Genomic DNA, 18,826 nt, shown 5'->3' with positions numbered 1-18,826 from the left:
GATTAGCACCTTTGAATGCGCAGCTATTGTACACTGAGCTGGCTCCTTTGTCACAACTCACAATTTTTTTTTTATTTTATTCATACTACTTACAAATCTTTAGATTTTACACAAATGTGTGTCACTTGATGTCAATAATCATTATTTTCTGTTTACCATAAACAATTATGGAATAAGCAACACTATTCACTCGTATTCACATTTCACTCTGGTACTCACTACACTAGTTTTATCATTGCACTATGGATTGCTAAAATGTCGTGTTCTGTTTTGGTTTCATCTCGAAATAAAGGAAATCAATTTTCATAATAAATCCATGATTTTAGAATTATACATTAAGTGCATTACATATGAAAATTGGGACAGTTTTTCTGTTAATAAGCAGGTAAGTACATTACTAATTTCGGGCTCGTTAATCGGATATTAAACGCAACTGACTATTTTATTTTATTTTCTAAAAATCTATTACTTAGAAATTATCAATTGTAACTTAACTGAATAAGACTTACGTTCTTTAGGTGGAATGCAAGATTTAATAAAACTGACATTCATAAGTAGATAAAGGTAAATAAAAAATGTAATTATTCAATTGATAAAAATAGAATGTTAATACGGTAAAAATGTAATTAAACGTTTGGATATAATGGTTTACAAAATTGGGATTATAATCATCAAGTAAATAAATATCCGTGGCTTAATATCCAGCTAATATTAAAATTAATGCCTAGCAATAAAGTAAAGATATCAAAATTCCAATTCAGCACTATAATACTACTAGCTACTGGAATAATTAATGAGAACAATTTTTGGATTGTACTGAATCCAGTGGACCATTATGTGGAGTAACTGGATTGTCAGTTTATTTAATGTAGTTATATATGTAATATTGTAGATTATGCTATTTCATTACTAAACCCTAAACTGGGAAAGTATTACCTTTAGCTTTCTGCAGCTTGCTAAAAGTAATTTTCCCATCCTCCATAACTTTGTCTGTGTATGAATCAACCTTTAAAGGTAGATCATGAGAGATATATGCTGTCTCAGACTTTTTAGAGCTTTTAAAGTGGAATAATTTCATCATACATCATTTTAACTTATCAAAAGAATAATTTTTCCTAGTTTTGTAACATTTTTCATTGATCACTCCTATTGGTCATATTGGTCATAGGAACAGGAACAGGAATCTTATATAGCCTTCCTTGATTGATTTTTTTCATTATCAAGTTCAGCCAAATAAATTCTTAAGCTTTACAATGTTATGTTCCTTGATGTTTGGCAGCCATGAACACAACAGCACCAACTTCGGCAGATGCCTGCCTTAGTATAGTGCACTCCCTGATGTGCCACAGGCAAGGGGGTGAGAGTGAAGGCTTCTCAAAGAGAGCAATTGAGTCACTAGTCAAGAAGTTGAAGGAAAAGCGAGATGAACTGGATTCTTTGATCACAGCTATCACAACAAATGGTGCTCATCCAAGCAAATGTGTTACAATACAACGCACATTAGATGGTCGTTTACAGGTAATTGAGTTCATCATAAAGCTTAATTATTACAATAAATATACAGCTCAATAATTAATTTGCGTTGTTATTAAGTTTATTTAATAAATTCTACAGTGAGTGTTAGCTTTTTAACAGTTTTCTATAATAATCAGCATAGTGCCATTTTTTACATAATATGGTGAAATCCTTATATTATTTATACTAAACTAAGCCAAAAGGCTGGTTGCAACTGTCACCACTGATTAGAACTGAAGTAAACACTGAAAACTAAATTTATACTACATTACTATCATTTATACATAGTTTTCATCCAAATAAAAATAAATATTCCTGAAAATAAAATGGCTGAGTGACACATCTCAATTTTGAATCTAGTTTTTTTCTGTATGATTTTAGGTAGCAGGACGAAAAGGTTTCCCACATGTGATCTACGCTCGAATATGGCGCTGGCCAGATCTACATAAAAATGAGTTGAAACATGTCAAGTTCTGCCAGTTTGCCTTTGACCTGAAGTGTGACTCGGTTTGCGTCAACCCTTATCACTACGAGAGAGTTGTGTCTCCAGGTATTGGTTAGTATTTAAGTTAATATATTATAGAGTGAAAGTAGTGGAGATGATAGCCTAGTGTGTGCTGAGTTCTCCCTCTTACTTTTTTAAGTTATGTGTGCTTTAATCAAATAAAATCTTTGAAATCAAATGAATTTTTGACTTGCTGGGAGACCAATGCTTGCTGGGAGATCTAGACAGCAGTGGCACAATAGATTGTAACCGGTCAAAGGGACAACAGGGACCAGGCTAACCTGAGCCGCAAGAAGAAGAAGAACCAAATGAAATATTATTATATAATAGACTAAGCAGCTTTCGCTGATGCGTCTATATATCATTTCTTGCGCCTTTGTCTTTTTGATGTTTATCCGGTCTATTCTTAAACTGATTCAGTGATTCTGCAGTCACTACATCTTCAGGCAAGGCATTCCACATTTGTATAACTCTATTGCTGATAAAGTGCTTGGAAGGATTAGACGATGCCTGCTGATATTCAAGTTTGAGCCCATAGCCCCTTAATCTGGGGTTACTCTTTTTTGAAAATATTTACTCTAAATGTGGAATGTTGTAATACTTATTTAATATTTTATAAGTTTCAATGAGCTCGCCTCTTTCTCGCCTACTTTTGAGGGTGCTGAGTCCCAGGTTTGCAAGCCTTTGCTCATATGAAAGATTTCTCAATTCTCTTAGCAGTTTAGTGGCTTGTCTTTAAACCTTTTCAAGCATTTCTATATCCTTAACAAAATAGGGACTCCAGACCTGGAAAGCATACTCCAATAAAGGTCTTACATATGTCTTATATATCTGTATGAAGGTTTTCTTATTTATATTAAAAAATGCTTTCCTAATTGTGTAAAGGATCAAATATCACTTGCTTCAATCGTGAAGGAAAAAATTGTTAGCAATCCTGTATGTCTGAGAGTTCCTCATAATGTCCTTGAAGGTGTGTCGAGTCCACCAATCCACACTTCTGGCCCAGTGTGGATTGGTGGAGTTTAGACTCTTGGCCTATGGTGGACTATGGCCTTAACTCTTCTCACTGACCCTAGGAAGTAGAGACAGGGGCCGGTAATAGGTTAATATGACGATGATTATGATTATAGAGTTGGCCTTTAATTAGTTTACATGCAGTTAAAATTAACGCTGTCAGACTGTGAAGTACTGTACTACAACAATACATTGTTGATAATCCATGAATAAGTGTTAAGGGCATTTGCTTCTTTGTTACACATATGCATCACATATATCTGGAATGCCCTAACCTAACAACCTAAAGTATTAGGATAGCAGCATTGCCGGCCCATGAGGCTTAAACGCCTCAGTAAGTGGACCTCAGAGCGGTACGTTGCATGCCTTGCAAAGAGTTGCTCTGTCTGTGGTCGGTCTGTCAATTATTAGTATGCAATTTTTAAAAAATGAAATTACTTTTATATTTCTAGATCTTTCCGGGCTCACACTACAGTCGGGGCCTAGCAGATTAGTCAAAGATGAGTATACGGCAGGCCTCAGTGGAAACGGCATGGATATGGACACAGGCGAGCTCGTTACCATACAGCACCATGCTACCAGCCCAAGGCATCACCACTCCAACATTCAACACCATCATCAGCAATTCCAAACGACAAATATCATTATAAATCAAGGGCAAAGTAAGCGTTCAATTCGTACTTTGAGTAACTTACTTGTAACATGATTGTTAATATGTGGAACAACATATTATGTTAAGTAAAATCAAATTGTGTTACAAATAGAGTTAGTTTTGTTTACAAACGCGTTGCATTTTAATGCGTCGCGTTACGTGTTACAAGTATGTTTTTACTCACGCAGTTCAGTTCTCGCCAAGAAAGTTGAATACCTACTGAAGGAAACGAAGAAAATATTATTTTATTATAGTTTGTTACAGAAGTCTTTCTATAGATTCAACTGGTTGTGCTGTGTACTACGGGGAGCCCGGGTTACGCCGTAAAATGCACTCTTCCGCACCTTTATAAATTTTTACCGTGGGTTCAACTTTAATGGCACGAACTGTAAAGCTGAATGCATATCAAATAGATTGAGCTAAACTCTAAGCCATGCGTTTGGCGCGTATTCATGACGTCACCAGAACTTTATTAATTGAATTACTAAATAAAAATGCTTTGCGTTCGGCGTCACGTAATGTTTGCGTTCAGCTTATTCTATTAATTTCCTTACCTTGAGTGTTATTGATTTGCAACTTTTTGATGCATGCTAATTATTTTCTTTTGCATTCTTTTTATTTTCATAGCGCCAGATGGCGTTGCGAATATGTTTTCCGCACACGGACCACGGCCGATCCGACCGGGAGCGCCTTTGGTGCCGTCGCAAATGGTGCACTCGCCTGGCGCGATGATAAACCATCAAACGAACCAGATGCCGGGCACACCGCAAATGGGGCCAGGCACACCGCAAATGGGACCGGGGACACCGCAGATGGGTCCCGGAACACCACAAATGGGCCCGGGGACACCGCAGATGGGGCCGGGGACACCGCAAATGGGGCCAGGGCCACCTCAAATGGGGCAGGGAACTCCGCAGATGGGGACGAACGTGCCACAGATGGCGTCGCCTAGAATGGCCTCAGCTCCTACACAGATGTCTCCTGGAACGCCTCAGATGCCGAACATAAGCCAGGGCATGTCGATACCGAGTCCTCAACAAATGGCGATGGCACAGCAGAGAGCTATATTAGCGCCGAAATTAGAACCGCCTGATACTATGGACGCGCGTGCGATGTGGCTGCCCAAAAGAATGAACCATTGTAAGCTTTTATATTTATTTTGCACATATTTTTTGATTATTATGGCAATGTCTTGTCGTCCATTTATATTATGTTTCTCCTATTATGTATGTTATGTTAAGGGCAGGTTTTTCGATAACTAACCTTTTAAATGGCATTTGTATATTATTTAAAGTATATACTTTACACAATCCCCTAGAATTCTTTGATCTTTTTCCAATAGCAATTTTTATATGCATTTATTTTATTTGTACTATAAGTGTTACATGTGTTATGTGCGGTTAAAAAACGTAAAACATATTTTTTATATATTACATGTTTAAGTCGATTAGAGAGAAGATACCCTCAAACGTGCATAATTTTTAACTCTCCAAACACAACACACAATACATGCACAATATTTACGAAGTAAACTAGTTCATGAATATTTGTTAAACAAGTTAGTTTAACATATTTAACATTTAAGTTTTCCATATATTGTTTCGTTAATTAAGTGCGAATTTTTGCATTTATTAGTGCTATTCAAGATGTTTCTTGATTTAAAAAATTACTATGTGTATGTTCAAAAAAAGTTCCATAAGTGGCAACTTTCGAAAAACCTGCCGTTAATCTCTACAATCAGTGGCGTGCACCGGGTTTTTCACTAGGGTACGCGGAAAGATGGCGTAAAATGGAAAAATCCTACTCATAAACGAGTTATAGGAACAATGTTGGGTAGGCAGTGCTTTTGTGCATGTATGAAGTGAACGCCACTGACTACAATGTAATAAATTCGCATTTTGTATAGGTATTGAGTGTTTTCAGCTGCCATGCCAGTCAGTATGTCACCCGGTGCAACAACGCCGTTGCTTGACGGATCGAACAACACTTTCTTTACCTCCGAGCAGACCACAGCTGACACACAAATGACTCAAACTTTACCAGGTAAGCTTTAGAATTTAAGGTAAGGTTAGGAATTTTAGGTAATTTAATGTAAGTGACTACAGATCACGAGTTCCTGAGATGAAATCTCTGTTCCTGGGATTCTTTTTTGCTATATTTTTCATGTTTTTTTTTTTAATGTCACGGTCAGTTGTTATCGATATACATATAATGTGTAAAATGTTGTACAAGTTTATTATTGTATATTGTATATATGTATTTTTAGTGTCCTTAATAAATAAACAAATATCCGGACTAACAATTGCCTATGTATGATTAGTCCAGTGCTGTAATTCTAACTACGTCTCTTTTTCTTTTATTCCACAACAAGTTAGCCCTTGACTGCAATCTCACTTGGTGGTAAGTGATGATGCAGTTTAAGATTGTAGCGGGCTAACCTGTTAGGGAGTATGATAGTTATTCCCCTAATGTATGCGGCATCGCACCGGAACACTAAATCGCTTAGCGGCATGTCTTTGTCTGTGGGGTGGTAACTAGCCACGGCCAAAGCCTCCCACAAGGCAAAAAGACCAGTAAAGACAAAGGTAGAAAAACTGCCTCGTTGGTGTAGCGTTTAGTATATTTGACTATGGATCACGAGTTTCTGGTGTGATATCCGGGCCGGTCATGATTTGTGTATCTAGGCTATTTCTGTCATTCTAACTACGTGTCTCGTAGAGTATGTACAGCCGCAGTGCACGTTTGACTCATATGTTCTTCTTTAAAGCCATTGGGATTAGGAAAAGGGTCAAGCTTTTTATAATACCTCTTCTATCAGACAGGAGGCTTTTCCCACAATAGGACAAAGGATAAAAAAGTTTGACTGCTTGACTGCCGCATATGTAATCGCACTAAATATTATGAAAGATTCACTTAGTTTACAAAGTTTATATAAAATGTAAGCTTACAGAAAAATCCTGCTATAATGTTAAGCATTACTTAAACAATAAAAAAGTGTATGGCTCTAACTGCATAGCTTAATATTAATTTGCTGTGAGATGGTGATAACCAAAAAAAAAATTACCCGGCTAAGTTTGTTGTGGGCTCTTCTTAGCCCAGGGCACGTTTGGGACCCTCGTAGCTTTAGGTTTATATTCACGAATAAAGTTATCACCATCAAATTATGACAATTACAATTATGTAAACATATATGTATGAACGCTTCATAAGTGCCTGTGATAGGCCTACATGAATAAATAAATTTTGAATTTGAATTTGTATTTGAGCATATGGAGAAGTTATAAACCTTTCTCGCAACGGTGCTTCGGGGTTCACCTTACGTCAACCACTACGATAATGCGATCCAAATTATATCTAAAGTCTGTCTATACTGAAGGGCGCATATCCCACTAAATCAGCCGAAATACAGTCAAACTTTGTTGTGGAAGGTTGGTTCGTGTGAGACGCTGCTGGCACCGTTTAACGAGACCCGGTGCCCATCGCTCCCAAGTCGAGCATCAAAGACCGAAACTTATTTCGTGGTGTTACTGTAAACTAACCACTGATAACGTAAATAGATCCGTGCTGCAAAGTCTACTTAAGAGATCACCAATGAAAAAAATCTGTTTCCAGCGGGATCAGTAGCTGTATCAGCGGTGTCAGCGTCGCCAGTGACCGCAGTAGCGGCAATGCCTACTGAGCCTCAGCAGAACGGCTTCCCCGCTGTTAGTCCTGCCCCACAGCAGAGTCCATTACCGCATCGCACTCAGCATCAGCAGGGTAAGTCAGTAATCGCATCTGAGGTTGCCAGTTACTGCTATATTGGCCATGCCTGCGAAGCCTCAGCGGAACAGGTTCCCCCTGGTCATACCAAACCACTTCAGATTTATATTACTGCAGCTAAGTTTATAACTCAATTAATTAGTTAATATTTTGATAAAAATAAATTGAGAAGTGTCAATTGAGAGACAATTTTTTTTTTTTTTTGGTCTAGTTTCAGTCGCCCGATTTTAATCAATCAATCCAATCCAAAATCTTTAGATAGCAGATTTATAATAATGCTATCCCTATCCCTATATAGCACTAGTCAATTTAATCTGACAACTAAATGTCTAGGACACATCACAGCCAGGTCAATAAATAGTCGATCGTTTCAGGTACATGGACGGGTAACAACACATTAACATACACGCAGAGTCTGGCGCCCCCACCAGCGGCCCCGCCCGTACCCGTAGATGCGCCCGCGCATCATCATCATTATTGTGAGTATAATAATTATAACTGTTTGATTTTTACGGGTATGTTATGCTTTACTACTATGCCAATACTCCCAGTATTCTTTTAAATTTATTGTATAGAAACTAATAAATTTATAAATACAGTAAACAAAACCAAACTGTACTTAAGTCAATGTATCATGACAATTCAGAGCTGGCATACTTATTAATACCAATGCTCGCATTGAGTCTGATAAATGTCGAGTTTGAAAGAAAAAACTACAGTTACCTACCTCTCTATACCTCTTATACCTCTTATAATCTAAGTAGTAACTTAGATTATAAGAGGCCGCAAGAGAGAGAGAGAGAGGCTTGGGGTGTCGGATAGGGGTTGAGTGATGAGTGTTAGTGGGGAGTTCAAACTTCCCACTTCCATTAAACCTCAATGTCAAGATCTTTTGAAGATCAACTTTGGGCACTAACCAATATCTTTTTTGCATAAACCAAGTAGTGGTATTGAGTCATAAGTTCGCCTTTTGTACATCGTATTATTTTTTGTGAAATAAAGTTTAAGTTTGAGATATTTTTTTTAGTCCTAATTTTAAGAGATGATTCGCTGGGCGAATAAGCCTCTCTGTAGTTTTACATTACGTATAACTACATACAGTACTAGTACTACATACAGCAGTAGCCAGGACTGTCATCGAGAGAGGAATTGTTATTGTCTCTTCTCGATACCAATCCCAACCAATCGCAACAGTTTTCTTGCTGTCATTGAATGTGGGTACGCCAGCACACTGTTAAAATAAATAAATAAATAAATATACTACGACAATACACACATCGCCATCTAGCCCCAAAGTAAGCGTAGCTTGTGTTATGGGTACTAAGATGACTGATAAATATTTTTATGAATAATATATATAAATACTTAGAATATACATACAACGGAATCAGCTTATTAAAATGCTGTCGTCGGTAATCTTCGTTCCGGGCACATTCCATTAGAATATGTACAATATCTTCGACCACATTGCAGACACTACAATTGGGTGTATTAACAACCAGAACCCTCTACACAGCTGTGGATTTACAATAGCTCCTTTAATAGACCGGACATAACACTTATGATGCGCCTTCACTCCGAGCATATTCCATTAAATAAATTTGCTTACATGATGAAAAAAGTTTGAGGTTGCGCTGCGCATTAATCTGTTCTTGAGTGCAAACGTCATCCGAATCATGCTACAGCGAAAATCCTGTGTGAGTTATCTTTAAAACATTGTGTACTAGATAATGGCAATCCCGGTGGGTTACTATCAAGTCAACCCGCCCCTGAATACTGGTGTTCCGTGGCGTACTTCGAGCTGGACACTCAAGTGGGCGAAACCTTCAAAGTTCCCTCCAGTAGGCCCAATGTTACTGTGAGTTGGTATCTTTTCTCATTGTTAATGTAATAAATAAATAAATAAAAATACTACGACAATACACACATCGCCATCTAGCCCCAAAGTAAGCGTAGCTTGTGTTATGGGTACTAAGATGACTGATGAATATTATTATGAATAATATACATAAATACTTAGAATATACATATAAACACCCAGACATTATCCAGTTGTGGGAATCGAACCCTCGGTCTTGCGCTCAGAAAGCAGGGTCGCTGCCCACTGCGCCATCATAATATGCAGTAGATACTTTTGTCACAGTATCAGTCACAAATCGCACGTGTTCTGTTTGGAACTGTGTGTGAGGCATAGGTATCTATCGCATCTTTTGCTTTGCTTATAGAGTGGTTTGATGTATAGTTATCAAATCGAGTCAATTATTTTTTTTACATGAATTCACTATTTTACATCGCTACGGTTTGCACTTTAACGATGAGAATGCCTTAAAAATATTAAGGTAAGTATTTTTTCCCCCAAAAACAAACAACTTAACTCGCCTGAATGATTTATTAAAATCATATTTCGGTGTTTCATAGATAGTGTTTTATATATTTGGGACTGTAAAGCGATTTCAAAAATTAAAATACTTGCCTTTTATTCAGGCTGCAATTAGACATGATAAGCCAGTTGTAGGAATCGAACCAACGGCCCTGAACTCAGAAAGCAGGTTCAGGTCAATTTGATTATTATCTGGAAAAGAGCCCATTAAAGTACCAGTTAGCCAGCTAGCAAAACTGGGACAATAGGCTACATATATTATATATTGTAACTCCTAGAAAATATTGGGTTTTTACAATGTTTTTTTAACACTGTGATGTATTTTAGGTTGACGGCTACGTTGATCCCTCTGGAGGAAACCGATTTTGTTTAGGAGCTCTAAGTAATGTCCATAGGACAGAACAGAGTGAGAGAGCTAGGTGAGTTGTATTTTTATTTGTACATATTAATGCTCCGGTGTAAGAGTGAATCTTGCGTAGAGAGCGTATTTTGTAAGATATTTATGGTAGGGGGTATATGTTCAGTGGCGTGCATTGGGTTCCAATACGAGCTATATATCAATTTTAGGGTAGGCAGTGCTTTTGTGCATGAATGAAGTGAAGGTATCTTTGCAACGATGCATCTTTCGATGTGTTTAGTCGTTATCAGGTGAGTCTATGAGTGCAGGTCACCCGGGTTCGATCCCCAACAGGGGCATTTGGAAATTTATAATTTCTAAGTTTTCACTGGTCTGGTCGAGTGAGAGGTTTAGGCCGTTGCTACCCTACCGACAAAGACGTGCCGTTAAGTGGTTTAGGGTTCCGGTACGGTGTCGCGTACAAACCGTTTACGGGTTAACCCCCTATCATATTAGGCTGCATCATGACTAACGATATCAATAGGGCGAGCATGCGTGCCAGAGATAGAGTTATGTGCATACGTTATCTATCTTAAATCTATATAGAATACGAGTAACGGGTAGACATAGTTATCGCGTGGCGTGCATGCTAGTCCTACTGAGATTGCAGATAAAAATATCTACTGTTCTTAGCAATTGTACGCCGTAAAATGACCATCTCCTGAGGACGCTTCCGTGTCAGAGCGAAATTTACGTAGATAGCGTATTTTGGAAGATCTTTATGTTGTGAACGTGAATTATATTACACTGTACATAATTCTTCCCTCTTGGTGGATTAAAAAAAAATAAAGCAGAAATTCTTACATATTTAATTTATTGTATATTTCATCATTTCTTCGTAGGCTTCACATTGGCAAAGGCGTCCAGTTAGATCTACGCGGCGAGGGCGATGTTTGGCTCCGATGCCTTTCGGATCACTCAGTGTTCGTGCAGTCTTATTACCTCGACCGGGAGGCAGGCAGAGCTCCAGGGGACGCTGTGCACAAGATATATCCTTCTGCTTGCATTAAGGTAACATTTTTTTCAGGTATACACAAATATCCCTTCCGCAGAGTCCACTACCCTGGATTTGGTACGAATAAACAACACCCTATATACCAGCAACTCATTGGCGGTTCTTGAGTCCACCTGATCGTTTAGTGGTGGCGTCAGAGAGAAAAAGCAGTATGAATGTGATATTTTATTAATCCAATAGGGCTTTTTAAATAAATTAAGTAATAAAAAAAGATTTTATCAATGGGTTTTCACTACGACTCATATAACTTAACGATATAGAGGTTAGTCGTATGTTATGGCTCTTACCACAAAGTGTATATTTGTGTTTGTATTATCATATTTTTCATTTTTCGTATGGTATTTAAAAAAAAAACCTATAACTATTTTTTCCATCTGTCAAGTGTAGTTTACGAGTCCCCTAAACTTTAGGATCCAACGAATCGGTTTGATAACTTTAGACGGCGCCTAACGTCGTTAGACATTAGATAAGAGTTCGTGAAACGTGTTTTTTTTCTACCAATCACCTAAATCACTGGGCATCCGGTTAAGGCGATTCCTAGATTTAGTGAAAACGGGTATTAAGCAACGTGAGGTTTTGGCCACAATTATCTCGCTGGGCAGACAGCTTGGTGATCGCAGTAGATGTGACACAGAAGACGTTTTGCCCGTTCTCCGTCATATTCCCTTAGCCGCCGCGTATGACACTCGTGTGTTGATCAGGGGTTGTGACTACTGATTTCTGACCTGCCGTCACCACATGGCACACATTATTAGACATTTATGGAGTGGGGGAAAGGCGAGTTACTTCTCACGTCACCTCTTATTGCATCACAAACTTCGAACCAATACTTATGGCAACAAAAATATTATTTTTGTAGGAGCGCAGATTTATAATAAACTGCCATCTGATTTAAAAGAAGCTAAATCTACATTTATTTTAAGAAAAAAATGAAATTCTATTTGATAAATAATATGTCAGTATAAGTCGTTTCCAGTAAACGATGATCTTTGTTTAAGTCGTATGTTTTTGCTCGGTAATATTTGTGGAACTACCCGATTGTACGAACATTTCTTTATGCTGCATTAAGTTATGCTTTATAGATTATAGTTTATAGATTTATATGTACCTTCTGTAGTGTACGCTCACAACATGTTTTAGTTTTAAGTTTATTGTTTTCTCAACTAAGCGAATTTTTTGTAATTCTTTTGAGAAATAAAGATCTTAAACCATATGTGTTGTTCCAGGTGTTCGACCTGCGACAGTGTCACCGTCAAATGCAAACACAGGCGCGCACCGCTCAAGCCGCCGCCGCCGCACAAGCCGCCGCCGTCGCAGGCCACATACAACCCGCACATCCCGGCATGAACAAATGTAACTTGCCATTATGATAGCCTAGTAGGTTAAACTTTGACTCCCCTTTCGGGAGTGACATGAACTTCTAACTTTTTGGAGTTATTTGCGTTTTAAACTTCTAAATCGAGCTGTACGACCGATATATAAACTTAAATCACTCGGATCCCTCCGCGAGAAGTTTAAAGAAATAGGTATACTTACTGTAGCTTCACAATACATTTATAATAATATAGTACTCGTAAGACAACATATTACTTTATATAAACAAAAAGTGGATATAAACAGTCGACTTACAAGATTTATTTTATTAATTAGTGTCATCTGCATATCGTCTGCGAAAGGTACAGAAGTCATTTGTGAGATTGAGTATACGCTTTTAATATTGTTCCTAAGGTAATTTTTGGATCTACCGATGCATAAGTTTAAAGAATATGTTAAAACTTATTTATTAAAGCGAGGTAACTAAACAATTGATGAATTTCTTAATGACAAGGTTGCTTGGAAGCATCCGGCTCTGCTTTCATCTCTCACAAGATAGAAAAATGAATGTTAAAATTAAAAATGTAAAATGTAAACAGTTGATGTTGAAAAAGAGCAACTGCTGAGTTTTTTTTGCCGGTTTCTTCTCGGTAGAATCTGCCTTCGGAACCGGCGGTAGTCACTACAAAGTGCTTATATCGAAGTAGGCCTATTTGAAGTAAATGAATTTCAATTGAATTGAAATACCACTAACGGTGCAGCAAAACATAGTGCGGAAATCAAAGGGTGTATAAAGTCTACCAATCTGACCACCGCAGTGGACTACGGCCTAAACCCTTCTAATTCTAACGGGAGGATCTTTGCCATGTAGAAGACTGGTTATGGGTGGATATCGATCATGATTCGCGTTCCCATCTCGTTTGTCCATGTTTATTACTTTGCCACATGTTTGGATTCCCAACCAACTATCAAATTTAGCTCTATTTTTGGCAACAATGAGTAAAATATCGAAATCTACTTACCAGGTCTATCAGCCGCGGCCGGTATCGGCGTGGATGACCTACGACGGCTCTGCATTGTGCGTTTGTCCTTCGTGAAGGGCTGGGGCCCGGACTACCCTCGCACTTCCATCAAAGAGACACCCTGCTGGGTCGAAGTACATTTGCACAGGTATATGCCCTTAAATTTATCTATGTATCGGATATTTTTTTTTAACTGTTAAGATATTACTATAAGCATACACATATATACATCGTGCGTTTGTGAAGAGGAATCTCTTCTCAAACTCTTCTTTGATAGAAGTTCCTCAACCTACATTGAGGAACTTCTATCAAAGAAGATATCATATCATATAAGTTAGATATAAATATATCATAGATAAGTTAGATATATCATATCACTTCTATCACAAAGAAGCCCTGCCGAATAAAAGCCGCCGGTAAAAAAGGTTAACCTACCTAAAATTCAACACATATCCTTAAGGTAACTTCGGACTTAGGTTTGAACTATTGACCTTTTTAATCCTGCAACTGCAACTCTCCTAGATTATTAGATAAAACAATATTTGTAGGTTTTCGACAATGCCAATGTTATAGTTTCAAGCGATAGACATGTTTTTCTATATATTAATCCAATTCTATATAGTAATAAAGTTTTATCTCGCTTATCGCCTGCCTTCGTTCCAGAGCGCTGCAACTTCTCGACGAGGTATTGCACACGATGCCGATCGACGGTCCGCGGACAAGCATCGAGTAGGAGTTGATCGGCTTCTTTTGAGGCCTTCGAGCTAGCATCGCCCACCTGGCGAATGCTTTCGTTGTACACTACTCAAAACAATCTCCATCCTTTTCCTTCCTCCCATTTGTCAATCTTTCGTCCTTGTTTGTTCGTTTTAAGTTCGTTGTTTTTTAACGTCGAAATTGTGTCGAATTAAGATCTCAAAAGAATATTAGCTTTGATATGACATTTAAATCACAATAACGCGTTTTTTTTGTTACGTTAAATTTTTTTGTTATGTTAATAAATTTTTCGCCTTACATGAGAACTGTCAAATTTATCGTTCCAATTCGTAGTTGCAGTTTTGTTTCGGTTTGGATGATATAGTCAATTATTGACACTTAAATTAGGTTGTTGTATTGCATACAGTTTTTGCTTTATTATATTTCTCTGATAGAATTCTACAAGAAATCCAACAGAATACTGTAAGCAATCTACAACTTTGTACTTGAACAAAATTGTACTTCTTTTAACTTGAATTTATTAAAAACAAGGAATTACATGCCTTCACAGTCCCACCACCCATTTCAGTAATTTAATCAGCTCTATTAAAAAAACAGGTCATTGATTAAAAAGATACATTTTTGATGATATTATTAGACAATGGACTGTAGATTTTACAAACTTAAAATTCATATCATAATTTTATCAATAATTTTTGCCTGTATTTATAATGTTGTTTTTGTCCTCCATTTTAAGTTAACCCATATGTTCATTTCTCCTGAATACCCTTCTCTTTCTATACACATTGTCTATGGAAGAATAAATGGATTTCTATGTAGTGACGTAATAAGAAATTAGTGCTATAATCTTACATGGTGAGACATTACGGTATCGTCATAATATTATAATTGAGTGGAGTGGTAAAACATATTATTAAGGTCATTACCGACGGGTACTTTGACTGTTTACCATTTAAATACTGTGTCACTTAACAATATATACAGTCGTGCCAGAGTAGTTGTAGAATTAAAGTTGTAACATTAGTACAAATCATAATAGATATTGTAAAATGGGTTTGCAGCTTTCATCAAACTATTGATGACGAAGTGTGTAATATAGTGCTGACTTTGCACTATAAAAAGACAATGTTAGCGGCTATAAGACGATATTGGTGACCTTGAGTTTGGTGAGATTAAAACTAATAATAATTACCGGTAGAATCTAGATATTCGTATTTGAGTTTACGAACGCGGAATATCTAAGGTATCTGTATCTTTCAGTCAATCCATGAATTCACCCATCACATCAACGGGTCAAGGTCATAGGTAGATTTTCTAAAGGATTATATATTGAGTGTTAGTTTTTCGTTTATAGTAAACAAAGATACCGTAACGTCGCACCAATCAATGTTTTTTATTATCCTTGAGTGGTGACGCGATCTCTGAACCAGGTGAAATGTGCAAGTTTGTTTAGTGAAGTGCTATTGGATTGTGAAGTGTTGTAAAGTACAAAGATGGACTATTATATGATTTGGCAACACCTTATTTCAAGATTACGGTATTATTAAATAATTAGATGCCGATAAACTGTATGAAAAGTGTGCCATAAAACGTTGAGATTATAAGAAAGTATCTACTAACAATTTGGGTATAGGGTTATATGGTTGACACCTTATATGGTGTCAACCATATAAGGTGTCAAATTATGTTTTCCTCAGTATATGTTGAATGAAATTTTTCGTCCCACGCATATAATGCATGATTGAGCTTTGTATCGGATTATTCCAAAAATATTGCAAGCACATTTCATACATTTTATCGATACATATCCGGATCGGATGCAATCGATTTAAAAAAAATTGTTACTTATTTTTTACGAGTAAATTTAACAAAATGATTTCGATAAATTTCGTCTTCCAAATTTCTTTTAGTTTGTCTTCCGTTGACTAAATTGTTATTTATGCTTGTAAAGTGTCTCTTAATGTTGATACCATCTTTGCTATCATGTCTTTGTGCATAAAACGTGAACAAAAAAGTTTAATTATTTTTTAATTATGCGTATATGTTGATACGTATGCACGTATGAACTGCACGCTTTAAACTTTAAAGAGTTGAATAGTACTTCTATTTCAGTGATACGATTACATAAAGGAAATAATATTGACTAGTTATTGTTCAATTTAGGATTTTTGTACAACTGAAATTGTATCGTTATAATATTTCACGAAGCGACGGGTGCTTTGCTCGTTGGAATCCAATGATTTAATGTGTGTGAAAGCGCGGGAGTTCTCAATCCTAAACACGGGTGTATTGGTCGCTACGTACTTACGTACTACGCACACACTCGTAGCATGCTCGTACAAAAGGTACCTAAAAACAAAAACGCGTGTCGCTTCGTGAGATAAAATACTATTGTACGAATGTGAACAAAAGGGTATCAACATTAATAGACCCATTTAGAAAAGATATTTTTGCATAGCTTAGGTATGTTAAGGCTATAAAAAGGGAATGGAAACAAACTGCACATTGTAATAAAAGGCGCGTACGCTCGCGTTTATAAAAAAAGGTGAACTAATAATTTATGTCTTGTATTGTCTATTTTTAATATTTAGATCAGTAATAATATTCATAATATAATAGTTATATACCAGTATTGAGATGGAACAAAGTAAATATTAAAGAGATCTCAGTATGAATATTTTTCACAAATATGCTTAGGTCGCGTCCGGAGTTTCGATCATATTGCATAAACAATGCATCGTTAGTGCTGTTGGCGTTACGGATTAAAAAAAGATTGACTAGCGGCCATAGTGAACCAATGCCGGTGATTGTTTAGCCCTATGGACTGTTCACCAACCCGCACTGGGCCAGCATGGTGGACTACGGCCTAAACCCTTCTCATTGCGGGAAGAGATCCGCGCCCTGTAGAGTACCGTTAATTGGTTGATATGATAGTAATGATGATAGGACAGTCGACTCAATTTTTAAATAATCTTCTTCCTACCGCTTAGATTTCAAACAGTTTTCTTTATGAGGGGAATCCCAATTTTCCCAGAAATAGATAGGAGGTTAAAGTAGCAAAACGATTTTTTTCTATCAATATCGTATATTGATGAATGCGGTAGGTAGCGATATTTTTTCACTTCACCCCAACTCATCATTTGGGTAGGCAATTCAATTGTTTACTAGTTCTGCTTCCCTTGACAGTCAGTTTTAATACTGTTTTCACAGTATGGTTTCATTTTTAATATAGTTTTCTTATGCAATTAAATAGCATACAAAATTAAAACATTGAACTTCAACTCAAATGCATACCTGTAGGGAACGATTTCTATGTATATATAAAACATACATGTTATATGTATGTTTTATTTATTGAATAACAGAAATTATTAGGTTAACTTACTTGATTTGATGAAAAAGTTACTATACACTGTAATAAATAAATATAAAAATTTGAATGACACTAATAGTTAATACTAAAATAGCGGATACGCTATTAAATCTCTGTAAAAAAACTATAAATTATCTATAAAGACAATCCAGTCAGCCAGCCCGGACGCGACTCAAACGAGTTATTTAAATATACTAAGTAAGATATTAGTTATATAAAACATAATATACATACATATATTATACACTCTGAGGGCAATACTATTTGCTCAAAAGTTTAAGACATTTGTCGAGTTGTTCCTTTGTTAAGATATATACGGATAACTAAGCCGTTTTCACACGGAAAAAAACCATGATTTATTACTGACTATCAGCCAGTTTGTCAAAACCTGAACTTTCATCATCGATTAAAAAATTATAGTTTAACCCTGACTGAAATTTACACTAAGATTTACAAAAAAAAAAATCAAGGGCCACATTCGTCTGGGACATATTTTTATTTTTTTAAAGTATGTCCCGGACAAATTTGTTAAAAGGTACCTAAAGATACATGGTAAAAAGTAACTTGAATACAAAATACTAACATGCTGACTGTCTTCAGTGTGAAAACAGCCTTATAATAACAGCGATACCAAATTAAGCCATTTTTTAAATAATTTAGATTATATTATAGCAAGACATAATTATAGTTCAACTTGAAAGAAGCCAAATAGGAATTAGCTTTCGGTACTGTAAGCTAAGTTATGAAATTAAGTTAAGATACCTAATTGCAGTAATTTATGATAGAGGTAAAGTTTATTTTTAAGGGAACGTTATGAGATGTTGGAAGGTTGTATTTTGTTAGCTGGATGTGCCTGGACAGTGGGGTTGCGTGAATTTATAAACATAGACTGCGTTATTGAAGCTGTGATTCTGTGAAGTTGATTATCTACTTAACAGAATGCTATGTAATACTTCTTACTTTACGTATTGTTAACGTGCAGAATACGAAATATTGTATTTTTAGAATTAAAAAACAATAATTAACCAGGTAACCTAAATAAATCTGGACATGAATATTTCTTTGAATAATTTTATGAAATATTTCCATATATACATAATTTAAAAATGAACCTACGTGCACAGGTCGTAGAGTTCTAGGATGAAATATTTGATGCATAA

General features: G+C 36.4%; 1 protein-coding gene across 3 annotated transcripts; it reads left to right on the top strand.

The window, feature by feature from the left end:
• Positions 1-233: 233 nt before the first annotated feature.
• On the top strand, positions 234-18,750 carry LOC120633632 (mothers against decapentaplegic homolog 4). 3 transcript variants are annotated; one of them, XM_039903906.1, is made up of 14 exons: positions 234-385; positions 1,280-1,518; positions 1,897-2,065; positions 3,487-3,696; positions 4,314-4,826; positions 5,610-5,729; positions 7,299-7,445; positions 7,823-7,927; positions 9,176-9,306; positions 10,156-10,247; positions 11,068-11,236; positions 12,467-12,593; positions 13,580-13,724; positions 14,240-18,750. In XM_039903906.1, exons 2-14 carry the CDS (start codon positions 1,282-1,284, stop codon positions 14,307-14,309), a joined length of 2,235 nt encoding a protein of 744 aa, XP_039759840.1. In that variant the 5' UTR covers positions 234-385; positions 1,280-1,281; the 3' UTR covers positions 14,310-18,750. The 3 variants fall into 3 exon arrangements, with proteins under 3 accessions (XP_039759840.1, XP_039759841.1, XP_039759839.1); XM_039903907.1 differs by having other exon boundaries at positions 1,897-2,071; positions 5,622-5,729; XM_039903905.1 differs by having other exon boundaries at positions 1,897-2,071.
• Positions 18,751-18,826: the final 76 nt, after the last annotated feature.

The sequence above is a fragment of the Pararge aegeria genome, chromosome 22, assembly GCF_905163445.1.
Source record: "Pararge aegeria chromosome 22, ilParAegt1.1, whole genome shotgun sequence".
Classification (NCBI taxonomy): domain Eukaryota; kingdom Metazoa; phylum Arthropoda; class Insecta; order Lepidoptera; family Nymphalidae; genus Pararge; species Pararge aegeria.
Note: the sequence above shows the minus strand (reverse complement) of the source record. Positions and strands in the feature narration are given on the sequence as shown.

What these genes read in the sequence shown, in the direction of transcription:
- LOC120633632 (XM_039903905.1), top strand. Translation starts at nt 1,282, where the DNA reads ATGAACACAACAGCACCAACTTCGGCAGATGCCTGCCTTAGTATAGTG. An exon ending in AGTTGTGTCTCCAGGTATTG is followed by an intron (nt 2,072 to 3,486) that starts GTTAGTATTTAA and finishes TTATATTTCTAG; the next exon opens with ATCTTTCCGGGCTCACACTA. An exon ending in CCAGTAGGCCCAATGTTACT is followed by an intron (nt 9,307 to 10,155) that starts GTGAGTTGGTAT and finishes GATGTATTTTAG; the next exon opens with GTTGACGGCTACGTTGATCC.